Source organism: Drosophila suzukii, chromosome 2R, assembly GCF_043229965.1.
Source record: "Drosophila suzukii chromosome 2R, CBGP_Dsuzu_IsoJpt1.0, whole genome shotgun sequence".
Classification (NCBI taxonomy): domain Eukaryota; kingdom Metazoa; phylum Arthropoda; class Insecta; order Diptera; family Drosophilidae; genus Drosophila; species Drosophila suzukii.
The window spans coordinates 14271125-14298200 of record NC_092081.1 but is presented as its reverse complement, the minus strand read 5'-3'; the positions used below and the strand labels follow the sequence as shown (position 1 = coordinate 14298200).

Sequence of the window (27076 nt, the reverse complement as noted above, 5' to 3'; positions counted from 1 at the left end):
CACCTGAGCGAATTGGGGGCCCAAAACAAAACCGCCAACAAAGCGGTTAAGCAAAACAAGCCGAGATCGGGCCAAAAACGATGACGTCGTCGGATTCCAATTCGAAACTTCCAGTGCAGAGAAGAGCTTTTGGCCCGATCGTCAGTCTTATATGTCTGCTGCCAATTTCAGTCGTTGTGAGCAACTCGTGCGCGCTGGACGTGTTTTTTAAAACCCCAAACGCTTTTTCAAACCCGCTCGAAGGCGAATCCGAAGTGTAAGCAACAAGTGCCAAAAGGGAAACAAAACAAAAACCAGGCAATCGTACACTCATATATGTCTGGTATATATACCCACACATATCTGTGCTGAGCTGAGTGTGCTACTCCCCCCTGACTTTTTAATAACTTCTGATGCCGTCGTCTAACGTTAGCGTTAACGTTAACTTTAACTACATATTTATTTTTCTTATGAATCTTCATGTGTCTCGCCGTTCGCCTTGTGTTTAATTTCGAGTCTATTTCTCTGTATTTCTCTTTGGATTCAAGCCAGAGTCTTGCGTGCCGAGCGTTGTTCTAATTTCGAGCGGCTGCTTAAATTATAAGGGGCTATACGTCTATATACATTTATATACAATTTCGTGCGGAATTTGTGCTAAACACGTGAACGGGCCGCGGGGCGTGTGAATTCGCAACAAAAACTCGGCCGCCAGCATAAATACCAAAAGTCGCAGTTATAAGATATTCAGATTCAGATATCTGGCCTAGCCCATTGCATAATAGGCGAATGCGAGGGGAAGCGAAAACAAAAAAAACAAAAAATACAAAAAATACAAAAAGACTACCACTAAAACTAAAACCAAAACCGAAAGCGAATCTGAATCTTAGTCTGGGTTTGCGTCTGAATCTGAATCTGGTTTTTCCGCTGGCGCTGTTCGATTGGTTTTTAAACTGGCCAAAAAACCCATTTTCAATTGTAATTGCTGCGGCTTTTAGGCGAGTAAACGAGGCAGAGTAATGAGCAAAAATTAAAAAACAAAAGAACACACACTCGTTAATGTACATAGACCAAGAAGGTTTGGCTTGGCTGCGCTTTGGCGACGCCTAACGGCATTAATCAAAAGACTGAAGACACAAACTTGGCAGCGCCTCAAAAAGAGCTCGCAATACATGTGCACACATAGCCATCTGAATGTGTGAGCACATCGCTTGGAGGGTTTTTCTATTTATGACGAACCGCCATAAAAATGCTGCCAAAAATAAACGCTTGTTTGCCATAGAAGCGTGCGCTAATAGGCCATCATTTGACTTTGAGGCGTGGCCCTCAGCCGCTGGGCAAGTGTTACAATCGCATTTGGCCAACAGGAAGTGGAATATGTAATATCTTATGGCAAACTAACAGCCCACTCCCAGTCGTTGAAGCTCACTTAAAGAGGAAATGCCATTCTAACTAGAAATAGCTTCATTCTGCTTTCAGACAATAAATGTTAAACATAAAATGTTAGAACTTCCTTTGGCAGGGCATCCTAATAATAATATTTGGAATTTTTTCAAATCATAAGATATTTATCTTAAATAAACTGACTTAAAAGTCCCCTGGGAAAAAACAAAAATCTACTTGAGTCTAATAGGTTACCAGCTAAGTAATCCCCTAAATTCGTTCATATACATTCACCATTCATTTTTCAAAGACCCACCGAAGATGAGCATTTCGTAGTAAATTCCGTAACCATCCATCACCATAATTATGGGCTTCACCTCCACTCCAGTTAATCTCATATATTTCAAAGTTAATGACGTTGTCATAGAACATTTAACCAAATCTATTCCCACAGCAGAGGCACAAACAGAGTTGTAGCTAGGCAGCCACCACAGAATCATTGAGAAATCAATGGCCATTTGGTACACGGTTTTGGCACAAATCAAACTTGAAATCGCACCCACGTCTAGAACGAGGCGTTGAACCACACCATGTGGGTGGCAGTCGCGATGACGACGACTACGAGATTTCGCTGGCTGAGTGGGTTGGCAAGGCAGCAACAACAACAAAAAAAAAACGAATATATATTCGGACAGCAAACAAATCGAAAAGTGTAAAAAAATGCCAGACACCTACGTGCACATCGCATTCTGTGATATAGATACAGCGATATACACACCGATATTTGCCTGTTTGCGAACTCATGAAGTTTTGGCCATTACGTAATGCCCTAAACTAGGTGTGCTGGCTGGCCCTCTTCTACCAATTTAAGTCACGACAACACTTTCGATATTTGCCTGCTGACCAACTGAGTAAACTAAGGAGCGGATTGGTCATTCCCAGTCCCATTCGCATCACCATTCCCCTGAGCAATACCACACTATCATTACCATTCCCATGACCTTGCCTCGAGCTGAATATATAGAACTCGGTGAGGAGTGGAGTGGACTTGGGGGGGCTCATTCCACTCCAGTGGCGAGTGCAACTAATTAGGTTCATTGCCAATGTCAAGTGTCAGTAAATGACATCAGCCGCGGGATCACTCATAAGTTGGAGGAGCAATTCATTTATTTCCACTTTTTGCTGTCCCCGCCAGTTAATTTATTCGATTCGAGCAACGCAGTTTTGTCACTGAGAAAAAAAACAACAATGCCAGGGGAATTTGTCATCTGTGTTTTAAATAAATTGAAGTACATTGGATGTAATAGCACTGCTTAGTAAAAAGATGTTAGGGTTTATATGTGTAATTAAGTTGAAGGTAATATCAGTCTGTATTTAGGTTAAATAAAGTCAAATTAGTAGAATAGATACCATCAATAGTTAGGTATTGCTCGTTAATATTACAAAAAATGAATCAACCTCCCGTTTTGGTAATATTTTCTCGCTCTGTACTCTCCTGTAGGGGCGTTAAAAAATGTTTTAGCCACAACTCATCGCTGTGCCCAGCAACTGATGAGTGATGTCATCTCCGAGTTGTTTACCTCTCCGAAAAGTGTTTGTCAATAGATAGTATTTGTTTTTGAAAATCTGCATACCAACCTCGCTCAGAACTGGACAAGCTATGATAGATGTGAGCTGGCGCAACTGACTTGTTGGAAACGCAACCGGATTTCCTATAATTAAGTTGGTTAGACAGTCTTTTGACGCCTCGTTGTCTTTGTGACACGGTGTGGAATCAAGCCAAAAAGGCCAACCACTGTTTGTTCGTTCATAAAAAAATGCCAACTTTCGGTTTGTGGAAATCGTTAAGGTAAAAGTGCGACAAGTGAAAACGGCCAGACAATTGACAATTGATCGTGGCAGATTTCATTACGATGATTATAGCCATTATCAACGGCGGTGGCTCCCACGTTTACACACATGTTGGCCTTCTAGCGTGGCGTTTGTGAAAGACTTGCTCAAACATCAACAGTCAACAGGCAACAATCAACATTCACAATACCACAGCACTGCCCACCAGATCTGCTCGCTTTTGCCGCGGCGAAATTCCAAACTAAGTGATTTCTGTTATTTTTCAGACTCTTTTTTTTAAATTTTTTTTTGTTTTATTACTTTTTTGTTATTTTTGTATTCAATTTTCCTTTTCGCCCGCTTCGTTTTGGCTTGGAAGCGACGAAACCAGTTTTGCTTTATAGCCAGATTCAGAGATATTCGCAAACACACTCACACACATTCGCAGGCGAAACCCCCCCGCATTTTTGTGTTTTTTTTTTTAACTTAACCCTCTGCTCTCTGGAGCTTTGAGCTTAAACCATGACGTCATCGTTTGTTTTGGCCAGGCCAAGAGAGCAGAAGCCGCTGGGATCGAGCGACTGAAAACTGAAATTCCAGTTCGCTTCGAGCAGCGAGCGTGTGCAAACGAAACTAAAACCGATACTGAAACCGAAAACGAAACAACGATCGCGATCTGATCAATAGTAAATTCTTTTGTCCGTCCATTTCCCGATCAGTGTTTGAACGTGAGTTACACCTGTGAATACATACATATGTGCGAGTCGCAGGCGAAGTGCAGTGACGTGCAGTGAAGATGGACGTCAAGGACATTAAGGGCGCCAAGGTGACGCACGCGGGGCTGCTGAAGCACAACTCCGATGGCAGCACCGAGACGCAGAAGATCACCCACGCCGGGCTGGTGGCCAGGAGTCCCGAGGGCACCGCCGCCAAGGGCATGAACATCCGGGGCAACGAGGACCTCTGGGTGGAGATACAGGCCAACACCTTCCGCAACTGGGTCAACGAGCATCTGCGCGAGACGGGCATGCAGGTGAGTTGCAGATACATCTGTATAGATATATAGTAGATACATTCGCTAGTACCTACTCACTTACGTAACACTTTCTAACCGACTGAATACCTCCCGACTGAATGTCTGATCGATCAAGCGCGAAAAACAATTACCCAATCAATGGGCCGGCTACGTTGAATACGGAATTCGTAGAACTATCGATGAAGCAGGGCCTTAGAATAGAGGGAATAGATCTGGAATTTTATCCAGGAAATGATTTCAAATAGGTTTTAAGAAACAAAGATAAATTGAAATTTAGTTGGTATGGGTTTCAGTTATTAACAAAAAGAAATATGAAAACAGTCTTTGTTTCTGGATTGTAAGATGGAAAGTAAAACCACATTATAAAGATCCGAAGATTATAATATTGGAAAGATTTTAGGGTTGGTTAAACTTTTAAATTAGTTGTAATATAACAAAAAGATTTAATGAATTTGTCAAATTAACCAACTCAAATTATAATTTATTTATTTAAGATTATTAAACACATGAGCAAATCAATGGATTATATATAGGGATCAAGTTTATTAAACATGTTATTTTTCTTTAAATGCCCTATGCTTTCTTAAATCAAGGTTTTCGATTAAAGTCACATACGAATCCGAGTCCCATTTCAAGCTATATATGAACTCATAAGAAGCTCTTGGGCAGGTGACAAAGCCGAACCCGTAAATAACATCAATCCCCATCATAAACTGGGGCTGCGGGCTCTTCCGCGAGTTGCCTTAAATGGCCGGGCTCATAAAACTCGGCTCAAGCGCCCACGCAGAGCGGAAATTTCATTGGCAAGTGGCACCAGCGATTACAATTACAATAATTCCAAGAGTACTCACACGGATTTACGTACTGACAACAATGCATTTCATTTGTCCAGGGACTTTTAAACTGTCAGTCGCTTGGATTTTCTCACACGCACCGCACCGAGCGACCTGAACCGACCATATTTGGCCGGTTGAATGCCAAGGCCGACGCATCGAATTCCCATTACCAGTTACAATACACAAAACAAGCTAAAGCTTTTGTCCGCAATCTTGCCCAGTTTTGTGTATAATTTTCGTGTTTTTTTTATGGCTGGGCCAAAAACGAATGCGATGAGCAAGGCTGAAGACCCAAGTAAACAGCACTAATTGAGAGCCAGGCCAAAGTGACCTGGCTCGCGTCTATTTGGGTCACCAAACCAAAACGAGTCACCAAAGTTTGCGCTGTTTACAATTCTAGTTCATGCGTACATGTGAGACAAATAATATTGCAATCGACTTTGTATGACAAGTGCATGCACAAACAAAGGGTATGATTTTAATGGAAGATGATGTGCCATACACAGAAAAAATATCTTTAAGATACCACATTTAAAGCTAACACTGTTGCCAAACATATTCAACTTTATTTTAATCTTTAATTTAGTGTTTATATGTCATGCTTATTAAAGGTTTAATTTAATAATCCCAGTTCCATACAAGTATATTACAATGACAATACATTTCTTTCATATGTAGATGCACCCCACATGCAAATAAAAATGCACGTAAAAACGGGGGGACTATTTCGTCAGGTGAAAATGCAACTCCCTCCGAAACTCAAGTTCATATCGTAAAAGCAGAGGCATCTTAAAAATGTAAAGGTTGTGCCGCGCAGAATAACAACCAACGACAAATAACAACCTGCGGTAGCTTGTTAGAGTTCCATGGCGCAACTATGTGCGAGATTTTTATGGCATCCAATGAATATTTTCCTAGGCGCAAACAAACAGCAACAGACACGCGATTGTTTCCGTACCCAGTTCTCCAGCCATCCAGCTTTTTAGTCTACCAGTACCCCCAACTGAATGCTGACAGCCAACAGATAAAAAGCTTTATGTCAAATGCTTAAAATCGCGCACAATTGGTTGCACCCGGGCGGAGAAAGCCGCTCAGTTCCGAGCCGAGCGAACCTGTTGGGCTCCCATGTTCCAAGACTCAAGTCTTGAGATTGGAGCTCCAAGTTCCGAGCTGCGAGCTCCGAGCAGGCGGTTTACCTTGTAAAGTGGGCCAGCAGTTGGCGGAAGGGGCGTTGATTGCTCATTAGGAAGGCTGCCTGTCAAGCGGCCCTCTTGTATATGGACAGACTTGGGAGGGCGTCTCGCACGTTTGCTAATCTTCGTTGGAAACTGCGTACATACGTACATAGGTACTACATCAAGTCTTATGATTCTAACAAATATTTTTTCTTAGAACTTCTAGTTTTTATAGTTGCTAGCGAGATTGTTTTTCTTACTTTAGGGGGAATACTTAAATTTAGAAAAAACTTTAAAAGTAATTGAGTGTTTACCCACAATAATAAAATAGATATTCCCCACTGACTAGGATTATTATTACCTATAGGTAACCAAAAAAGAAATATTCATACCACATAGTATACCTTGAAAAGCATTACTTACCATTACCTATTACCTTTCCTATTACCTTACCTATTACTTTACCCATTTCTCACCATATTTCCCATTACTGTTGTTAATGACAGAGCGAACTTAATGCAAATTTCTATTGTTTTTCTTTTCAGGTTCATGACTGGGCCACGGATTTCTGCGATGGCACTTGCCTGTGTGCTCTGGTGGAGAATCTGCAGACTCGTCCACTGAAACCCTCATGGAATCGCCGACCCGCCAACCAGCATCATTATCTGGAGAATGCCAGCACTGCGTTGAAGTCCATTGAGGCGGATCACATCAAGCTGGTGAACATTGGCAATGTGGACATTGTCAATGGGAACATAAAGCTGATCCTGGGCCTGATCTGGTCCCTAATCGTACGCTACCAGATCGGACGCAGTAAGTTCCCGCCACGCAAACTTATGCTGGCTTGGCTGCAGGCCGCTCTGCCGGACTGCAGGATCACCAATCTGACCACCGATTGGAATAGTGGCGTCAATCTGGCGGCGCTCCTGGACTACTGCCAGCCAGGCCTGTTCCCTCACTGGCGAAGCCTCGATCCCAGCCAGAGTGTGCGCAACTGCACCCAGACCATGGATCTGGCCCAGCGTGAGTTTGGAGTCCCCAAGGTCCTGGAACCGGAGTACTTGGCCTCCCCCTGGCTGGATGAGCTATCGGGCATGACGTACCTCTCGTACTTCATGAAGCCCGGTGGTCCTGGTTATAATGCCACCATGCGATGGGTGAACACCCAGGTCAAGGATTCTGTCAAGAACTTTACGGTGAGTGGCTAATTATCCTATAAACAAGTTAAGAGCTGGTCCTTAAACAATAAAGAAGAATAAATAATTCAAGAATGAAATCCCCCTGAATAACAAAAGTTATGGTACATTTTGGAAGACTTAGTAAACCCATTTTATTTGAAAAAATCTTTGAGGATCAGATAATTTTTTTAAATTTGTCAAAAACTTATAATATAATACTTATTCCGTTTAAGTTCCCTTTATTCCCTTACAACAATATCATTTACATGTGTATGCAAGGCATTAAAGACACATTAATAACCATGACCATTATCTTTCGCCAACCAATAAGAAGCTTAACATTTAATTGCCATTTAATTTTTCAGACCGACTGGAACGATGGACGCGTTATGTGCGAAATTATTAAGGGACTGGGTGGCTCGGCTCCTGCACCGGAAAAGCTCAGCACGGATCCCTTCCACTTCGAAAACAATATTCGGAAGGCGGTGGACGCAGGTGCCCGGCTGGGCGTGCAGCCCATCCTGACGGCCAAGGACATGGCCAACCCGGAAGTGGAGCACCTGGGCATCATGGCCTACGCGGCCCACCTGCAGTGGGTGCCGCCAAGGCCGCCGCTGTCCGACCTGGTCACCGTCTACCTGGAGAGCACATCCGGTCGGGTGGGCGAAGCGGTGAGTGCATCATAAATATATATGATACATATAAGCCTACAATTGCAAACAGAACCATAGGAAATCCATCACAAGTAAATGGGTTCTTTGGAATTATATACAAATTATTGTTGCATGTCTGAGATTTTTGTATAGCTTAAACTTCCTCAAAATATACCACTTTTCTGGAACAACATTTCATTATTATCTGAACATTGTATAAATTCAAATTAAACCAATTTTTGAGTTCTTTATTAAATATTTGATTCTATTATTATCTAATGCTATCTTATAGTTACGACTATAAGCTTACAAAGAATTTATTATGAAGCTATATCAGAACCTTATGCTCGCTTACGATGTATTCGATTTAATTATTATCCGCAAGGTTTACTAATCAAAGTTAAACCCAATTTTTAAAGGCATTCTTTAGTGCTTTAACTTTTTATGTCACATTTCATACATTGTTGATCAAAGAAGTTAAAGAAGTTTTGAAGTGAAAAAGTAAATTTTAATAATATAAAGCACTTAATTTGTTAAATAATATACTTAGCCACTGCCAAAGGCCAAAGGTACCCATTTCCTTTAACAGTACTATTATTCTGACTACAACTGTATGAATATACACATGTGCAACTTCAGAGTGCCAAGTGCAGTAGGTAAATGTTTAATGTCCGATTCACACGCAGACCCACTTCCGCGTGGACGTGATGTCGCGGGACATAAGCCTGAGCTCGGTGCGCTGCCACGTGATTCCTCCGTCCGGTCAACCAGGACAACCCGTGCGCCTCAATGCCCACGGCGAGGGAGTTTATGTGCCGGAACGGTATGGGATGCATGAGATTGTGGTGGAGATCGGCGAGGACAGCCTCGGCGGACACTTCTTCCGAGCCCTGCCCCGCTTGCTGCAGGTGGCGCCGCCGGGAATGGCGCCCTGCGCCCTGGGCAGCCTCGTCGAGGTGCTGGTTAATGCCACCGGGGCGCCCAAGACGGAGGACATCCTGGTCACGGCTGTCTCGCCCACCGGCATCTCCCACAACTGCCCGCTGAAGAAGATCGACGAGGGACACAGTGCCATATTCAAGCCGGACGAGGCGGGCATCTGGGAGATAGCCATCACCTACCAGGGTCGCCATATCCAGGGCGGACCCTTCACCTGTGCCGTGTTCGATGCGTCTGGAGTCTCGGTCCATGGACTGGATGGAGCCATGCCCCTGAGGGCGCACACTTTCGAGGTGGATGCACGCGGAGTGGGCGTCTCTGGGGAACTGCATGTGGACATTGTGCATGACAAGCATTCGCTGGTCTGCTCCGTGGAGAAGATCGTGGAGAACAAGTACCGGGTGACCTTTATGCCTAGGCAGAATGGAAAGTATCGGGTGTACATCTACTTCAATGGCTACGATGTCAAAGGTTCGCCTTTCATGTGAGTAGATTAAGACCCTATGATGGGTTATAGATATATTTTATAACCAAAACCTTATTATATTGCAGCATGCGAGTGGGCACCAAGGGCAGATCTGGAAAAACGCGCAGCAGTCCGCTTCATGATAGCAAACACCGCTCAGAGAGCCCCTCGATGCACTTCATCTCCACCACGAATACCCGGCACAATGATTATCGTAACTCCTCCTTATCAAGGCACAATACGGCTGAGAGAACCAATAGCTACTCCCCTCAGTATTCGCCAAAGTTGGACACCACCGACTATCACAGTTCGAGTTCCAGGTACTATAAGCGGGAAAGCGAGGTGAGTAAAAGTCAGGGGGACATAAGCATGCGGCATGGGATTTTCTTCCACATCACCAAACCCAAACCCCATCAAAATTGAATGTTTTGGCTAACACAAACACACACATATCCACTCCTCCATCCTTGGTCGGGTCCCCAAACACACACACTGAAAACTACCTTCGACAGGAGAACCAGGCCACACCGCCTCCAGCTCCACCACCGCACAGTGGCTCGCCCACGGTCAAGTATCTAAACTCGGCCGATCTGTATACGGAGACCCTAAACGGACGACGCGATTCGAAGACCTCGAATAGCAGCTCCACGAAGAACGACTACTACTACGACAAGGAGAACGAGCTGTACAGCCAGAGGCGTGGAGCCACCAAGACCAAGTTGACGCCACCGCGCGAGGAGCGCGAATTGGCCAGCACCACCAATACCAGCAGCAGCAGCAGCTTCCAGCAGCGCCACCAGCAGCTGGCCACCAGTACCCTGACCAGATCGCTTAGCCCAATACCTAGTCCCACACTCAATGTAACTAAATTTTTGTTCTTTCGATATGCTATCCCAAAAAGAGAATTATCCGAAAACCAACGATTAACTCTTGCCTGCTTTGTGTAAATGAATTTGTCACGAGCATTTGGTAATTATTTCTGGTATATTTTACAGACCCGCTCCAGCGAGCTGCACACCCACAGCCCATTGACCATCAAGACCTCGAATCAGTACGAGAGCTCCACGCGAAATATCACCGGCAGTCCAAGACACGCCTCCGCTTCGCCCGTGCAACGTTATTCACCCAATAGCGCCTACATTTCCACGGCCACCCACAGGATGGGAAGTCCCCTGACCAGTCCGGTGAGCAAGGTAAATAAATATGAGGGAAAAAGCCATTAAAGTCTAAAATAACTTTAAAAGGTGTCTAAAAGTATGCTACGATAGTTGATAGAGTCCAAGTGCAGGTCAAACATTTTTATAGCATACTTTTAGACGCCTTTTAAAAAAATCTTCATCCTTAGAGATTTATATTTTCAAAATCGTTAAGATTGTAATCCCTGAACTAATCCCTACTTTTTGCTCTCCCAGAATGGTTACGAGTCCTCGCGAACTGTGGAAAAGTCTTCGACCTACAAGTCCACCTCAAACTACGTCACCGACTCGAGTGTTCGTGCCAGTCCTTCGCTGTACGGAACTGCCGAGCGACTGCGTCGAACTGGATCGCCGGAGCCACGCATCGATCACTCCTCCAATGTGAGGGTGTCCTCGATGAAGCCGGCCTCCGCCAGGCGCGACAGCTGGGACGTCATCAACAAGACGAAGCACATGCTCTCGCACAATTCGCTCGAATCGCTGGCGAACATGACCGAGAAGCAGCTGAACACGGAACTGCAGTACAACCGGCCCGATTTGGACCACGAGACGCACCGGAACACCCAGTACAACAAGTTCGCCCTGCATAAACAGCAGCAACAGCAGCAGCAGTCGGACTATCGCCGGGATTCCCCCGATGATGGAGAGCGCTACAAGTAATTACCTTGACAATCAGAACTAGAACATATGTTCAAGATATATTTTCAAAGCCTCTGGGGGTATTAAAATACTTTAAAAGATGTCTAAAACTATGCTTTCTGATTTAAAATATAATTTGAACTAGATTTTTCAGAGTGGTTCCGGGATTCCCCCGGTGATAAAGAGAGCTATAAGTACTTAGTTACCTTTTATGTAGTCTTAAAAGGGATATGTAGTAAATAGATATGTAGTATATCGCTTTTAAGATTATATACAACATATACTAAGTACTACTAATTAACGAAACCACTGCGGTATTTCAAATGTGTAAAGATGTCTAAAAGTAAGCTCTGAAAAATATAACTTCATTCTAGACTTGCACTTTTAAAATATATTGTAGCATACTTTTAGACACCATTTGTAATTATTTAGGGCTGTTGCCAATATTGCCCCGATAATGGCGAAACTACTAGGGTTCTGATAATATTTTTAAAAGGTGTCTACAAGTATGCTCTAAATATTATTTATCGTTTTTGGCATAAATATCTAAAATACATTGTTGCATGATCTTAAAGCCATTTTTAAGTGTTCTTCCTTAAAAGTGATATTATTAATTGTTCTTACAACCAATAATTTTGCAGACCCAGTGCCATTACAGTCAAGTCACATTCGAACAATACGTATACGGACAAGTCCGGTGGATATACAAAGACCGTGAAAGAGTCCAGCGAGCATGTGGTCACCGAGAGCAACGGTCACGGACCTTCCCCTGGCTATGGTTACAGCTCGCTCTCTAGATTTCGACCCATAGACAGCAATGCCACTGGTGCCAGGGCCATTCGGGTGCAGGATATACCGAACGGCTCTATTGGACGGCCCGTCGAGTTCGAGATCGATGGCTCGAAGGCGGGCTCCGGCAATCTGGAGATCCTGGTCAACGGCGGGCGTGTCACCTCCTCGGTCCGCTCGCTGGGAGGTCAGAGGTTCATAGCCAGCTTCACGCCCCACGAACATGGAACGCACACAGTGCAGATCACCTTCAATGGCGAAACAGTTCCAGGTGAGTCTCAAGTTTGAGTATTACCCGATATGTGGGTGTGATAAGTGGTTTAGTTACTTATAAAGGCATCTCAATGGGGTCCACATGTTTTTGCAATAATCTTGGTTGGAAATAGCAATAGAAGAACTATTGTTATAATCTTTTGCAGGGTAATCATTTTTGTAGTTCATCTGTTTTTATATTGGTAGTCTTTTAATGACAATTTAAGTATTGTAAATGGCTTCAGAATCCAAATTTCTCTAGACAATGCTTTCGATGTTTACGATTAAACGCGTTTAACTCGATTAAACGTTAGCATTAACAGCATTGCCTAGTTAAAAGGGTTGAAATTTTTGAACAACCGTTTAGTACTTTGAGTAACTCAATAGGAATTATTATTATAAGTTGGGATTAATTATAAAAAAAATTTTAACCTGGTTTTAAAACCTCAAGCTAAAAATAAAGATCTACTAAATATGGTATATGGTTTTATATTCGACAATAGATCGTATTAGGGTATATCGTATCATATATCAGTGACTGACTTCCTGGTTTGGTTTTGAAGATCTTTTGAAGAGATTACTAGCCACTGTGCGGCGAATTCGCTGCATGGGGCTCTCTCTCTGAGTTTCCCACACCCGCAGACTCTCACTGGCTCTCGCCGGAGCTCACCTGTGCTCACCTGCTGCGATCTCTCCGAGAATTACGCTCCGGTACGCTCAACTATGGGTTTACCTGCTCGACGGGTTTTCAAGCTGATGGCTGATGGCTAATGGCGCTCCCATCGAGAGTCGCGTTGGCAGTCGAAGATCGCGCTCCAAACGAAACTGACACGTCGGCGGCATCGCAGTTAACAGACGATCGGTTCGCAAAAGGCCAGGAAAATTGGCAAGAAAAACGCTCTGAAATTGTGATTGTGGATAGCGGAGAATCAGATAAAAGTGAAGAATTGTGTGTTGTACACGAAGCAAGAACCCCACGCGTAAACAAAATAACAGTTGGCTAGATGGCTAAAGAACACGGAGCTCTTTTTGGGCTCCCGGAATGTGAAGCGAAACGAAAAGATTCCGTGTCGGAGATTTCTAAGCCAAAGAAATATGCTAATATTCGCCCCTCCACTCTCTGTTTTTTTTTTTTTTCATTTTCTACATTTCGGGGTCTCTTGTGCGAACGAAAACCAGTTTAATGAACCTTTAAGCTGAAAATATTTCAACCCGAAGCTCGCAGCGTGCAGGGTTTTTATGTGATGGCTAGTGGCTCTGTGTTTTGGCTAAGCCGAATCAATAATGCGAAGAAAACTATCGCCGCAATGCAAGGCAATTTTATTAGCCATTTTTGCAGTGACAAAGGGGGCGGCCATCTTGGTTTGCCAACTGCAAGTTGCACTCTTGGCCAAGCCGAGACTCAAAGGCGCAGATACAGATACAGATACGGTTACAGATACGTTTGAACACGCTGCAGCTGTATGTGGTTCAAGGCGCACTTGTTGCATGCCAGAGCATTGTGTGTCTATATCTCTTGGCTGGGGCGGAAATCAAAGTCGCGGCAAGAAAACCGATTTCCCCCTGCCTACCTGAATGAAAAGTATCTGCTCCTGCTGCAGGCCGAAACCCGTTGGGATAGGTTGTCAGTCAGGTATGCGGAGGGCGCGACAGGTATGCGCCAGATCTCCGGAGCAGATTGCGATTTCTTGGCCACGTCGGCCACTTTCCACCGATCTTTAAAGCTTACGAAAAAATATACATCCCCATACATATATGTATGATTTGGGTTTTTAAGCATCGTGAGCAAACATTTCGATTTCGTTTGGCTACGTTTCGTTTCTTTTTTGTTTAACAATGAGTGACGGCCACACCTCTCGCTTCGATTTTAGCCTCCTTAGCCCGCTTTTACTTTACCCACTGGGTTTTTGGCCATTTCCGCTCAGCATATTGGCACACATTCCCACTTCCAGCGCTCGGCTGTTTGGGATTTTTATGAGCCACCGCCATCCAAAGTGAAACTGCCTTTCTGTCTGCCCGTCTGAGTTTTGCATAATTTAATAACGAAAATTGTCGAAAAGCAGCAGCATTAACTGGTTTTCGACGCGCCCCCAAACCTTTTATCCCCCTATCCCCTGAACTCATAACCCAATCTTAACAGAGAGCTGGAGTTCAACTCGAGTGATTATAAATACTTAAAACAAAACGTAGTAAAACTCAAGTGTCGCCGGTGTAAAACGCGATTAAAACGTGCGCCGAATCGTGGTCGTGCCGCGATGTCATTTTGTGCAACGCTCCGCAAATTCTTATAAGCGTTTTCGCTTAATCGTTGTTGTCTTGTTGAAATTTAGATTGCACCGCATATAAGCATACACATAAATAAATAATTTACAACTCGCTGACATAATCGCTACACGATATAATATTCACCTCTTTCAAGTTCAGACGTGCCGCCAGCGATTGTGATTTGATTCAACAAAAAAAGAATAAAGGTCCACCATCAGGTTTAGATTCCACAGCAATCTAGCACTGTCAACAGCACCGGTCTCCAGTCTCCAGCCACAAAAACGTAAATCTTCCTTTTAGTAACACTCGAAAAATAGTTTGGTGTAACGGTCAGGTTCTCGGACTCGGATTCAGATTCAGAATCAGAATCAAAATCAGACTTCTGCGACAGCTGCAGGCCGTCTAACGGGCTTCTGCGGCGAGTCACGTAACCGCAGCCAAACAAGCAACGCATACAGGTGCCTGCACTGAGCGAAAAACTTTGAATTAAAAACTACCGAAATATTCTTGGTTCTAGATAACTAAGTTCTCATAGTTCACAGCTTTGAATTATATGTTTATCAAACTGTTGTAAGAAAAGACTTTCAGATCAATTGTCATTGATTTATTACAACATTGATTTTACTATAACAAAGTTATTGATTATGGATAGCTTACAACTTATAATTCGCAACATTTAATTTAATGTTTATCTTTTAAGACATAAATTCTTCATTCATTCTATACTTAAGAACATCCTGGGGCCTACTTAAATAGTTTTTCTTTATCTTATGGAACTAAATCTTGTTGGTTGCATACATTTACTTAAATAGTTTTTCTTTATCTTATGGAAATAAATCTTGTTCATTGCATACAAAGTGTATTGTGTCTTATTCATTGCATACAATACATATTTGTATGATGTAAGATTTATTTCCATAAGATAAAACTAAATGTTATTATTTTCACAGAGAAATGGAATACAAAGAGATTATTAGAAATATTCCTTAGGATTTTAATCATCAAACTTAAGGATACCTTAGGATAAAGCTTACAATAAAAGATACTAAATCATAAAAGTTATAAAATGATTTGATGATTAGAACATAAAACCTTGTGGTCAGCATTCGCTTATACAATTAGTAATATTTGATTTCCCTAAGATATCGTTAGTTGCCAAGAGGTTTTTACCAGTGTGGACCTTCAGTAGATGCCTATGCAGATTGAATAACAGCGTTAGATGCTTCATAGCTGCAATTCTTCTGCGCGGCAACAACTCAGCGTTGCGTTTAGCACTCCGGCTGGGAAACCGGCCGGAAAAGCGGCAAACAGTCAACACTTCAGTTGGTCGAAGAGCAGTTGCTCTTGTCTATTGCCACTGGCAATTTACAACCTGCCTCGCAGCCACTTGCAACATTGTCTGGGGAAGTCGACCGACTTTTGCTGGGTGCGTTGGACTCTTTGGACCGGCGGTCGCCTAACTGTAACTTTTTGCATAGCCGCTGGCCATGCGCAGAGTTATGAGAATGCGATAACTGATTAATGATGGCCCCAATTGGTAGAATACCGAAAACAAGCAGCCAGAAACAGTTACGAAAACTGTTCGAGCCAAAGTGCTATGATGGGAAGTGTCGCCTACAAAGATATTTTCACAGCTCGAGCAAATAAAGAGACAGTGTGTTCGTTTTTTTTTTCGAAGTTCAGGGAAGGAGATGAAGTTTCCCAGGGAAAATCAAGTCGCGAGCTAAGCGCTTCAACTGGGGAACCCAAAACGAAGCAAGTTTTGAGCTATGACAGTGTGCTACAGCTCGATTTTTTTTCCATCGAACTGGCGACTGACCATTTCAGCACTTTTCATGGAAAGCCATAAAAACGGCAATACAGCAGCAACTGCAAACGAGCACTAAAAGGAAAAGTGCAACAATTGCAAAAAGAGAAATGCATGGAAAGTTGCAAACAAAAGTAAATTTGAGCGCCAGGCAACAAACACAGAAAGCGCAGAATGAGAAAAAAATAACCAAAACCTACCGTGTCCAATAAAAAAATGCTGTGAGATGTGAGATGCGAGTTCCAACAAATAAGCGAACGTTTAACGAGCCAATTGCCAATGTATAGACCATAGCAAATTGGCATCCCAGTCATTCGATTGCGGCTCCTCCAAACGATTTAATGACGCTTTCGGGCTCATTTCGAAACATTCCTGAACAAACTCCAGCCGCTCCACCCGTAATGTAGGCTGCCACAGATACTTAACCCATACAGATGAAAGTTGAGGCACAGATACGCAGCTGCAGATTGAGATTCAGATTCAGAGCGTCAGATACGCACTTGTCGGCGGCAACCAGGCGGCACAGATTGAGATTGCGACAATTATAATGAGACGCGGTGAGAAACAATGCAAAGTCGCAGCGGAAACCTTGTCGGTTGAAGAATGCGAGGGCTGATTGTAAAGTTTTGAGGAAATCGTATATTACTCAGGATAGAAAACACTTTCTTCCAACAAACACAAAAAAAAAAACTTTTGTGGGAGCAGCGCAGGCAGCGTGATAATGTTTAGAGGAAGTCGTCATTAAATTCAAACAAATTATCTAAAGACCAAATTGGAACCCATTTATCATCATTTAAAGCCTTGGTGATATAAAAATAAGGTTAAGCTTAAGAACACACCAGATAATTAGTATCAAATACTCGTACCACAAATGCAATTGCAAGCTCACTTTCTGGGTTAAAAGTCATTAAGATATGTCTTTAAGTTGACAGTTATTTGCATTATTCTGCATCTCTCTTTTCTTTTTGAACTGACCCAATAAATGGTCTAAGGTAAAAACGAAGCAATAAATCTAGTCGGGCAAAATGTATAGCACAGTAGAGGATCTTTAAGTCTAATTTTGCAGTTTTATCTTCTGAGTAAATCGTCATATGGCAATCATGATTGAATGTGGAGCATGACAGGTTATCATACTCAAACTGTTTGACCCGCCCAATGGGAGTACTGGCACATCCGTCTCAATTACCAGCAGGTGCAAGTGCACTCCACGGTTTTGTGGGTCGAATATCGTTATTTGCTAGTCTGTCGTTAAGTTTGCTCACTAAAATGGCAATTTCAAAAGCAATGTTATTGTCGCACATTAAGATATTCCACAAGGAAAAAAGTATAAGATATGAAGCTCATTTTAATGACATTTTGTAAAAATATATCTAGATACGGGGACGTGTGTATTTCTATTTATATTTTAAGGTGTTTCAAATATTACTATCTCGCTTTTAGGCAGAGTTATTTTAAGCAGAATTTTCAAAGAGCAAAATCCTAGAAATACCATTCAAATTTACATTGTTCAATGGTATAAACAATACTTGTAAATGTACTATGCCTATATTATATTGATCCTTAAGTTTTCTTTCTGTGTACTAATCGATTTCCTTGTCTATCCCGATTACAGGTTCACCGTGGCACGCTGAAATCATGTCCTCACCCGGCCTGACCGCTCTGGGCGAATCCACGCGCCTGGTACCCGCCAATACGCCGGCGGTTTTTGAGATACTGCCGCCTCCTGGACAAAGCCTGAGCAAGGGCGAGTGCGTGGCCTCCGTTTTGACCCCCAGTAAGTCAAAGCTGAACGCCAGAGTCACCCATGAGGCGGCAAATGGTGCTGCTCGCATCGAGTTCGTGCCCACCGAGGTGGGCACCCACGTGATCGATGCGTCCATCAACGGCACGAAGATCGCTGGCGGCCCGCTGATCGCCAAGGTCTACGACTCCAGCCTGATCCAGGTGACGGAGGTGAATGGCGGCGTGGTCGGCCAGCCGTGCCAATTCCGTGTGGATGCCAGCGCCGCCGGCGAGGGCCAGCTGGAGATATCCATCAATGAGGGCGAGGTGCCCAATCATGTCCAGGTCGTGGGCGGCGGTCGCTGCCTGGTCTCCTTCACGCCGGAGCAGGCCAAGTCGCATCTGATCGACATCAAGTTCAATGGCGAAACGGTGCGAGGCTGTCCCTTTGTCTGCGCCGTGGCGGACACCTCGCGAGTGCTGCTCAATCTCTCCAACCTGGAGCTTATCCCGGTCAACCGGCCCTCCTCCTTTCACATCACCGTGAGCGGAGGCGGAGCAGCCGAGCTGGCCGTCAGTGTGCGCGGTCCCCAGGGTGAGTTGCCCGTTCGGGTGACCGGAGATATCCACGCTGGCTTCACGGCAGAATTCACACCCACCACTGTGGGCGGTCACTCCATCAATGTGGAGTACAACGGGTTCGCCGTGCAGGGAACCCCCTTCCTGGCCAAGTCCTACGATGCCAGCAAGGTGGTGGTGGGCAGTGTCTCGCGGGGAACCATGGGACGACCGGTGCAGTTCACCGTGGATGCGGGCGATGCCGGTGAGGGCAATCTGGAGATTACGATTTCGGCCAAGGGACAGAACATTCCCACGCAGGTGCATCCGCAAGGCAGTGCAAGGTGAGTCAATATGTTTAAACTAATTCATATGCATAGCTTGGGAGAAATACGGTATCTATTATCATATTTGAGAAATAAAATCTATTCAGTTTTCTTCATTATTTTATTGTGCTTCGTTTTTAATTTGTTCAATTACTATAATTACTACAACTATTATAATTTTTGTAATTTTCTAAGCAATTAACTTTGGTCATTAAAAAAAATATATATCAGGCAGAAGAAAGTGTTTCTGGCTTTATATTAAAAATTAAAATAATGTTCATGTTCACTAATCGTGTTGATGCATCCAAATATAAATATTTGTCCGTAAGTATGAACGTCGAGATCTCACGAACCAAAAAACTGTAATGGAATTTCCTTGTTTAATATCTAATTTTAATAATCGGCTGAGCCTTTAAATCGACATTGTTGTTTTTTTACAACATTTAGGTTCGCAGTTGTATAAGATTTAATCCATGTTAAGTTTTATTTTTGTATCTACCTCGTTTTAATACCAATATGTTTTTGCTTTGGCTTGCAGATTTTCCGTTTCATTTGTGCCCACGGAGTCGTGCGAGCACACGATCAACGTGTCATTCAACAAAATGCCCGTGCCCGGCTGTCCGATTACGGTGGGCATCACTGGGGGCGTGGCCGGGCCGCAGGTGTCTCTCGGAGGCCCCGGACCCGTTCATCAGACCAATTCTTTTGTAATCAATCACAATGGCGGCCGTTTGGAGGACATCGAGGTGAACGTGGAAGGTATGTAGGCAGTGATGGCCAGCGGTGTGCTCCTTGGGCCCAATTCGACCTCCTGCTAACCACCAGTCATCTGTTTGTTTGGGGCTATCTTTACCCCGATTCCACCAATTCATTGCCCCTATATGTGTGGTATTGCATTGGTTTTAGTCTTAAGGCTCGTAATTTAATTGCTCGTTTGCTAAATGTTTGTGCCCGCCAAGCGTATTATTCGATTGGATCCATTTGCATACACATACTCGTATCTGGTAGCAGTGTAACCGTATCCGTATCCGTATCTGTATCTGTAACTCGTATCTGCAACTCGTATCTGTATCCGCATCGCACCCACTCTCACACCTCACGCACATAGACTTGTACAGGCAATTTGTATGAGCGGAAACCGTTGTGGAAAGTCCCAAGCATGCCACACCCCCCCCCATTTCACCGCCTCCCCCCACCAGACCCAGACCCAACATGTGGTTGATGTCTCCAGCTGAATCTAAGAATCCAAAGACAAGGTGCTGCACTTAGAGAGTGGATTTATGAGGTGCGCAGCCTCGTCGTGTAGTTTGTGCGTGCTTGCGTAATTATAGAGCCCATTTATCATTTGCTTATACAGTTGAACAATATACAGCCGCTTATAAAGAGCTTTAGTTGTAGATAGTCCTTCCATATTTTGCTATCATATTGCAGTTGGCTTTCTATACATTCAAATTTTTAAGAATAAATCCACTTTTTTTTGGTCCCAATAGATTACAATAGTTATAGTTTCAAATATTAAAAAAATCAATATCTTGCTTTATGAGCTTAAAAACCCTATAAAGCATTACCTTCTAAATTCAAGTAAGATTACTTTTCTGCTTGGGTCAGCTTAATAGTTTGGGTTCTAACACGCTGTTCTCTGTTTTAAGTTGGGGTAGTTCGACTGTACTACCGGGAGTGATCGGATTCAAATCTTTTGTTTTTGTTACTTCGAAGTAGTTGACTTATGCAAATATGCCAAAGGGCAAGATATGGAATGTGAATTTCCATAGAAACCATATAACTGCTATTATTCATGTAGTTCAAGCCTATTGTTTGTGTGTTTTGTGTGCATCTATGATTGTGTTTTCCCTTTGTTTGTAATTATATGTCCTTTTTGTAATAATGTTGCTCACTTTTGTATCTGTATTATATTTCAGGACGGCGAAATCTCTTGTACTAGACTATATATATAAATATATGCATATACTTATATTACCTATACTATTAAATGGGGGAGTAGGCTCCGTGCTCTCCCCCATACATATATATACTATTCACCAGGTGTATATATACTCGCTAACCGTCCGAACCACAAAATAACCCCAGAAAGAGTCTCCAATGAGCGGGACTCTATGCCAACACAATAACAAAATGAAGTATTTACTAATGTCCGATTGTTTACTAATTTGTTTCATACTGATTAATGTGTAGAATTACTTGAATAAAAATAAAAATGGTTTAAAACAAACTCGTATAGGTTGTATATCCAGCAGGCTCTTTTACAGGGTTCTGTATACAGTGTACAGATCCACTTGGGATTACTCATACATATATTATCTACTCTGTACTGTCTCTGACCCCTGCCACATCCCCGTTTACTAACCGTTTCTGGCACAGTCAATACAATAATCAATCGAAACTAACCGCACTTCAAGTAAATGACTCAAACTAATCTCAACACACAAATAACCGCAAGACACCCCTGACTACCCCCCAAACATTTTGATAGTTTAAAATTACTAATCGAGTCAACATTTTTCCAAATTTTTTCGCTTCATCCGCGACTGAAAACTAAACACTAACCCAACACACATATGACCAAACCGAATCGTGGCCCAATTATCGAATTTCAACAAAACAAACAAACGAAATCAATCTCAAACTCGTTTCCGGCCGCGTCGCAACTGAAAATCAAAATCAAAACAAACACACAATAATTAATCAATACTAAAATCGCATACGAAATGATAAACAAAATGCAAATCGCTGGCCGAATCAGGACCTGCTGGCCAGTCGGTTCCGGCGCAAGTGCATCAGTCCGCCGAAGGCGTCTTTAAGGCGGAGTTTGTGCCCAGAGTCGTTGGCGAGCATCGAGTGAATGTCACCGTCAACGGATTAGCCACCGCCGGAAGTCCATATGCAGCCAAGGTGAGTACAGGGGATTAAATAGTTCAAAAAGAATTTGTATTTAAAATTTGGGAGGTTTTACAATTATCTTACCCGTCATTCAGAAATCTATATGGTATAGATTTTATGTAGAAAGTCACTACTAGATACTAGATTTTACAGCACAGCATACGATTTTTAGATTAGTACTTATGCATTTTAAACTCGAAATTATTGTTCTCTAATGTGCCTAGAAAATAATTGGTTAATTTCTTTAAAGGTTAATCTAGACCAGGGGTTAATTTCTCAATGTTATGCTATCGTTTGTCATTTTGTTATGACTCGGAAAAATGTAGTTTGTAGTTAGGTTTACTCTTCTTATTCAGGTTTGTCACACCGATTTGTCGTTCCAAAGATTAACATCACACTGAGAAAACTAATTACCCTAGCTGAACAATGCGACTTCTTATGCACTTTCTCTAACAAATAACAAACTGGAACATTAACAAGACATTGAGAAATCGGACCGTAGCAAAACAAAGGTTTCGAAAAAATTCCAAAAGGAAAATGCTTATAAAGTAATAAAAAGGCGTTAAATAAATGTGCACACATAAATGAATTTTCATGTACTATTCTTTACTTAAAGAGGGTAAATACAATTGATTTATATAAATTAATTAATTATTTATAGAACGAATGACATTAAAATGATTCCCATCCCAGGTCTACGATGTCAGCGCCATCAAGGTGAAGAATGTGAGCAGTGGCACAGTTGGCAAGGCTGTCACCTTCCTCGTGGAGACCTCTCAAGCTGGTCCCGGCAATTTGGAGGTGACCGTGAACGGAGGCAGGGTTCCCACCTCCGCCCAGGCCCAGGGTCAGCACACCTATGCCATCAGCTTTACGCCCCGCGAGGCGGAGAGTCACACCGTGGAGCTGCGCTTCAATAGCCAGGATGTTCCTGGATCCCCCTTCACATGCCGCGTGGCAGCTGCCGCTCGAATCCAATCCCCGGAGACCATGGACAAGGTCAGCGTGGGTCGGCTTTTTGAGTTCGTGGTGGAATCGGACACCAAGCCAACGGTTGAAGTTCTGGGCCCTGCCAGGCGGAGTGTTCCCGTGAAGATCGACCCCCTGGCCTCGTCCACCCTGGGCTACAATGTCAAGTTCGAGCCCATGGAAGTGGGCGATCACTCCGTGGAGGTTCGCCTGCCCGGCGGAGGTCATGTGGAGGGCAGTCCCTTCCTGCTGAAGGCCTACTCCGCCGAAAAGGTCATTGTCACAGACATTCGTGCTGGCGTGGTTAACAAGAGCGTGAGCTTTGGGATCAATGCCTCTCAGGCGGGGGCCGGCAACCTGGAGATTATTGTGGCCGTTAATGGTAAAAACGTACCGAACTTTGTGCAATCCGAGGGCAATGCCCGGTTTAAGGTGAACTTCAAGCCCACGGAGGCGGCCACCCACTCGCTATCTGTGCGATTCAATGGACATCCGGTGCCGGGTTCGCCATTCAGCTGTCACATCGCCGCTGCAGCAGCTTCGCCTTCGATGGGACTACCCCGGGCCATGGCCATGGGAGAGTGCCTGAAGCAGGCGGCCGTCAAGATGGACAACACCTTCGAACTGGAGGGTTTTGAGGGCGTGGAGCCGCAGATCTTTGTGACCTCGCCGTCGGGGGACAATGAGCACTGCCAGTTGAGCCAGCACGATGGAGGCAGTTACTCCGCCTCGTTCCGTCCCACCACCGTGGGTCGTCACTTGATCAGCGTGACAGCCAATGATCAGCACATAAACGGATCCCCCTTCAGTTGCAATGTCTTTGATGTGTCTAGGGTGAGCATCAGTGGGCTGGAACAGCAGTACGGACCAGCCAACCTCGGTGTCCCAGTGACCTTCAGTGTGGATGCGGCAGGAGCTGGTGAGGGAACGCTGGAGCTTGTGGTATCCACCGACAGCAGCACCGTCAAGGCAGAGGTGGTGGCCTGTGCCCGCGGGCTCTACGATGTCACCTTTGTGCCCCAGAGTACGGAGCCCCACTACGTTAACATCACCTTCAATGAGGTGGCCGTGGATGGCAGTCCCTTCCGCGTGGACATCCAGCAGCACACGCAGCACATTCAGATTGGTAGCTTGGCGGCCATTGACTTCCCGGCGGACGACCAGATCGTCGAGATCTTTTCGCCGGATCAGAAGTCCGTCCCATATTCGATTAACAGGCAGACGGCGGAGTTCCGTACCCACATGACCGGGAACTACACGTTGCGCTTTATAGATCGAGAGTCCCGTCAGCACATTGGATCCCGCACCCTGTGCGTCTTTGATCCCACTCTGGTGAAGATCACCGAGGTGAGCGAGGCCTTCTGCCACCGGCCGGCCAGCATTGGAGTGTCCTTAAACGAGGCTGGACAGGGAGATCTGTCCGCTTTGGTGCGCTGTGGAGCCACCGAAGTGCCGCACACGATCCGGGGACCAAGTAAGACTGGGGTGTACGAGATAGTCTACCAGCCCACCCGTGTGGCTCCCCACAAGATCAGCATCCTGTTTAACGAAGTGCCCATCTCGCTGAAGCCCCTGGAGATCAATGTCCTGCCCGCAAGTGCTGGCAAGGAGATCAGCGTCAGTGGACTGGGTTTGTATCAGTCTCGAGTGGGTAAGACCACTTCGTTTGCCATTGACACGGTCAAGAGGCCGGCCAGGGAGTTCGATGTGGTGGTTTCCGGACCAGGAGGTCAGGCTCTGCCGGTGAGGTGTTATCAGACGAAGAATGGACACCTGCAGGCGGAATTCACCATCAACAAGCCGGGACAGTGTGTGATTGGTAGGTAATAATATGATATTCCAATACAAGACTCTAATCCCTATCTTCCTACAGAGGTACTGCACCAGTCGAAGCCCCTGCCTGGCAGTCCCTTCACCTGCGAGTCCTTCGACAGCAGCAAGGTCACCACCCAAGGGGTCACCAAGGAACCGCTGGCCCTCCACAGTCCAAACAGTTTCACCGTGCGTACGGATAATGCCGGAACCGCAGAACTGGAGGCCTTCGCCATATCGCCCAGCAATCAGAGCATTCCCGTTCTCATAGCCGAACAATCCGAGGGAGTCTACAACGTGGAGTTTGTGCCCTCGCAGCCGGGCAACTACAAGTTGACCCTAATGTACGGAGGGGAGACGATTCCCAGCTCACCGCTGAACTTCACCGCCTCCTCGAGCGGAGTTAGGAACGACGCCCGGGCTGCTGGCCACGGACTGGAGGTGTGTCATCGGAACAAGGAGGCCTCCTTCGTAGTCTACTGCCCCATTGCCCCAAATGTCCAGATAGAGCGATTGGATGAGTATGGCGAACGGATAGAGCCGAAGATCAAGGCCCTTGGCAACAATGAGTGGCGCATTTCGTACACAATTCTCTCGGTGGGCAAATACGAGATCCGAGCCAACTGTCCGAACAGGGGAAGCTTGCCGGGATCACCGTGGCACATCAGCTGCGTGGAGTCCAACAAGGTCACCCCCGTGGGTGGCTGGGGAACTCTGGTGGACCATGACGGCCGCCTGATTCTCCCCGCTCGCATCATCTTCGATGTGGAGAACGCGGGACCGGGAAAGCTGGTCTGCAGCATCGATGGTATCGAAATACCGGTGGACAAGTTGGTGGACGGCAAGATGTGCCTGAACATCACGGGCGAGAATCTGGCTGCCGGCGAGCATGATTTGGATCTGACTTGGAGCGGGTTGACCATCACCCAGTGTCCAAGGAGTGCCTTCGTCACGGGCCAACAGGCGGCGGATAAGGTGCAGCTCATGGGTCGTGGGTTGGCTGCAGCTCAAGCTGGAGAAGCGGCTCACTTCACCATCGACGCCTCGAATGCGCCGGCCGGCAGACCCGAGGTGATCCTCACCAGCCAGGACAACACATCGCTGCCAGTGAGCTTGGCGCAACCCAGGCCCAGCGAAAACATCTGGATGGCCTCGTATACTCCACTTAAATCCACAACCGGCACTCTGAATCTCTCCGTGAAGTGGAACGGTCGTTTGGTCAAGGGATGTCCGCTCACGGTGGCAGTTGGCTCTTCCATGGATGCCTCCAAGGTGATTGCCTCCGGCGAGGGACTGCGTCACGGGATTGTTGGCAAGGACATCAAGTCCTGGATAGACACCAGGAGAGCAGGCCCCGGCGAACTCACCGCCCACTGTGCCGGCGTACGGAAGGTGGCCTATTGCGAACTGTACGATCACGGCGATGCGACCTTTACATTAAACATTAAGCCCCAGGAACCCGGTCGTCATCTGTTGACCATTAAATACGGAGGTCAAAATGTTCCGGGCTCGCCATTCGCACTTAAAGTGGCCGGAGCACCGGATGCCAGTAAGGTGGGTTGACATCGAAGTCTCTTGAACTCATTCCGTATCTAATATCTTTTATTAAATCATTTGTATCACTAGGTTCGTGTCTATGGACCTGGAATCGAGCATGGAGTGCTGGCAACCTTCCAGTCCCGCTTTATCTGCGACACTCGAGGTGCTGGAGCTGGTCAACTAACAGTTCGGGTTCGAGGACCCAAAGGAGCTTTCCGCGTGGAGATGCAGCGAGAGAGTCAGAAAGATCGCACTATACTCTGCAAGGTATGATATACAATTCATACAATAAAATTTCAACTAACTAAATTACATTATCTTTAACTTCCAGTACGATCCAACCGAACCAGGCGATTATCGAGTAGAGGTCAAGTGGGCGGGCGAATTTGTGCCAGGCTCACCTTTCCCCGTCATGATCTTCGATACTGAGGAGGAGCTACGAAGGTTCTTACAGGGCATATGAGGCCAGCTCAACCACCATGTCATCGTCTTCCCCAGTGGCCTCAGCCCCCTACCCATTAACCGCAATCAAACGCGGCGACGAGCCCCAACTTGTTCTCCCCTCTAGTTGAACAAGTCTGGAAATCCATCCCCTTGTAGTATATATACCTAAGCTAACCATGAGACCTAATGCGTAAAATGTTATACTAATCGAACTAGCTAACTTAAAAACAGAATGAACCGAATAACTAAATCTTTAGGCTAATCCCAAGCGAAGGCTTTTGCTTTCGATTATTTATAGTTTTAATATGTTGAGCAATGTAAAAACTTGCAATTGGTTTAATTATTTAGCATTGTATGCAATACAAAAATACATCATTCAATAAATACA

General features: G+C 44.9%; 1 protein-coding gene across 5 annotated transcripts; it reads left to right on the top strand.

The window, feature by feature from the left end:
* Window positions 1–111: 111 nt before the first annotated feature.
* On the top strand, window positions 112–27076 carry jbug (filamin-type immunoglobulin domains fbug). 5 transcript variants are annotated; one of them, XM_017073425.4, is made up of 17 exons: window positions 112–256; window positions 3909–4222; window positions 6782–7432; window positions 7780–8085; window positions 8754–9490; window positions 9559–9814; window positions 9985–10332; window positions 10468–10665; window positions 10885–11324; window positions 11949–12367; window positions 18033–19044; window positions 19565–19785; window positions 21788–21936; window positions 22618–24712; window positions 24767–26259; window positions 26332–26511; window positions 26576–27076. In XM_017073425.4, the coding sequence occupies exons 2-17, from the start codon at window positions 3986–3988 to the stop codon at window positions 26705–26707; spliced, it is 8874 nt and encodes a 2957-aa protein (XP_016928914.3). In that variant the 5' UTR covers window positions 112–256; window positions 3909–3985; the 3' UTR covers window positions 26708–27076. The 5 variants fall into 5 exon arrangements, with proteins under 5 accessions (XP_016928914.3, XP_016928916.3, XP_016928918.3 ...); XM_017073427.4 differs by lacking the exon at window positions 9985–10332; XM_017073429.4 differs by lacking the exons at window positions 21788–21936; window positions 22618–24712; window positions 24767–26259; window positions 26332–26511; window positions 26576–27076 and adding an exon at window positions 20946–21256 and having other exon boundaries at window positions 113–256.

Bases quoted from the DNA above. Each gene is read 5' to 3' on its own strand.
- jbug (XM_017073425.4), top strand. From the start codon at position 3,986: ATGGACGTCAAGGACATTAAGGGCGCCAAGGTGACGCACGCGGGGCTG. The intron at 4,223-6,781 runs GTGAGTTGCAGA...TTTTCTTTTCAG, and splicing joins TGCGCGAGACGGGCATGCAG to GTTCATGACTGGGCCACGGA. The intron at 7,433-7,779 runs GTGAGTGGCTAA...TTAATTTTTCAG, and splicing joins ATTCTGTCAAGAACTTTACG to ACCGACTGGAACGATGGACG.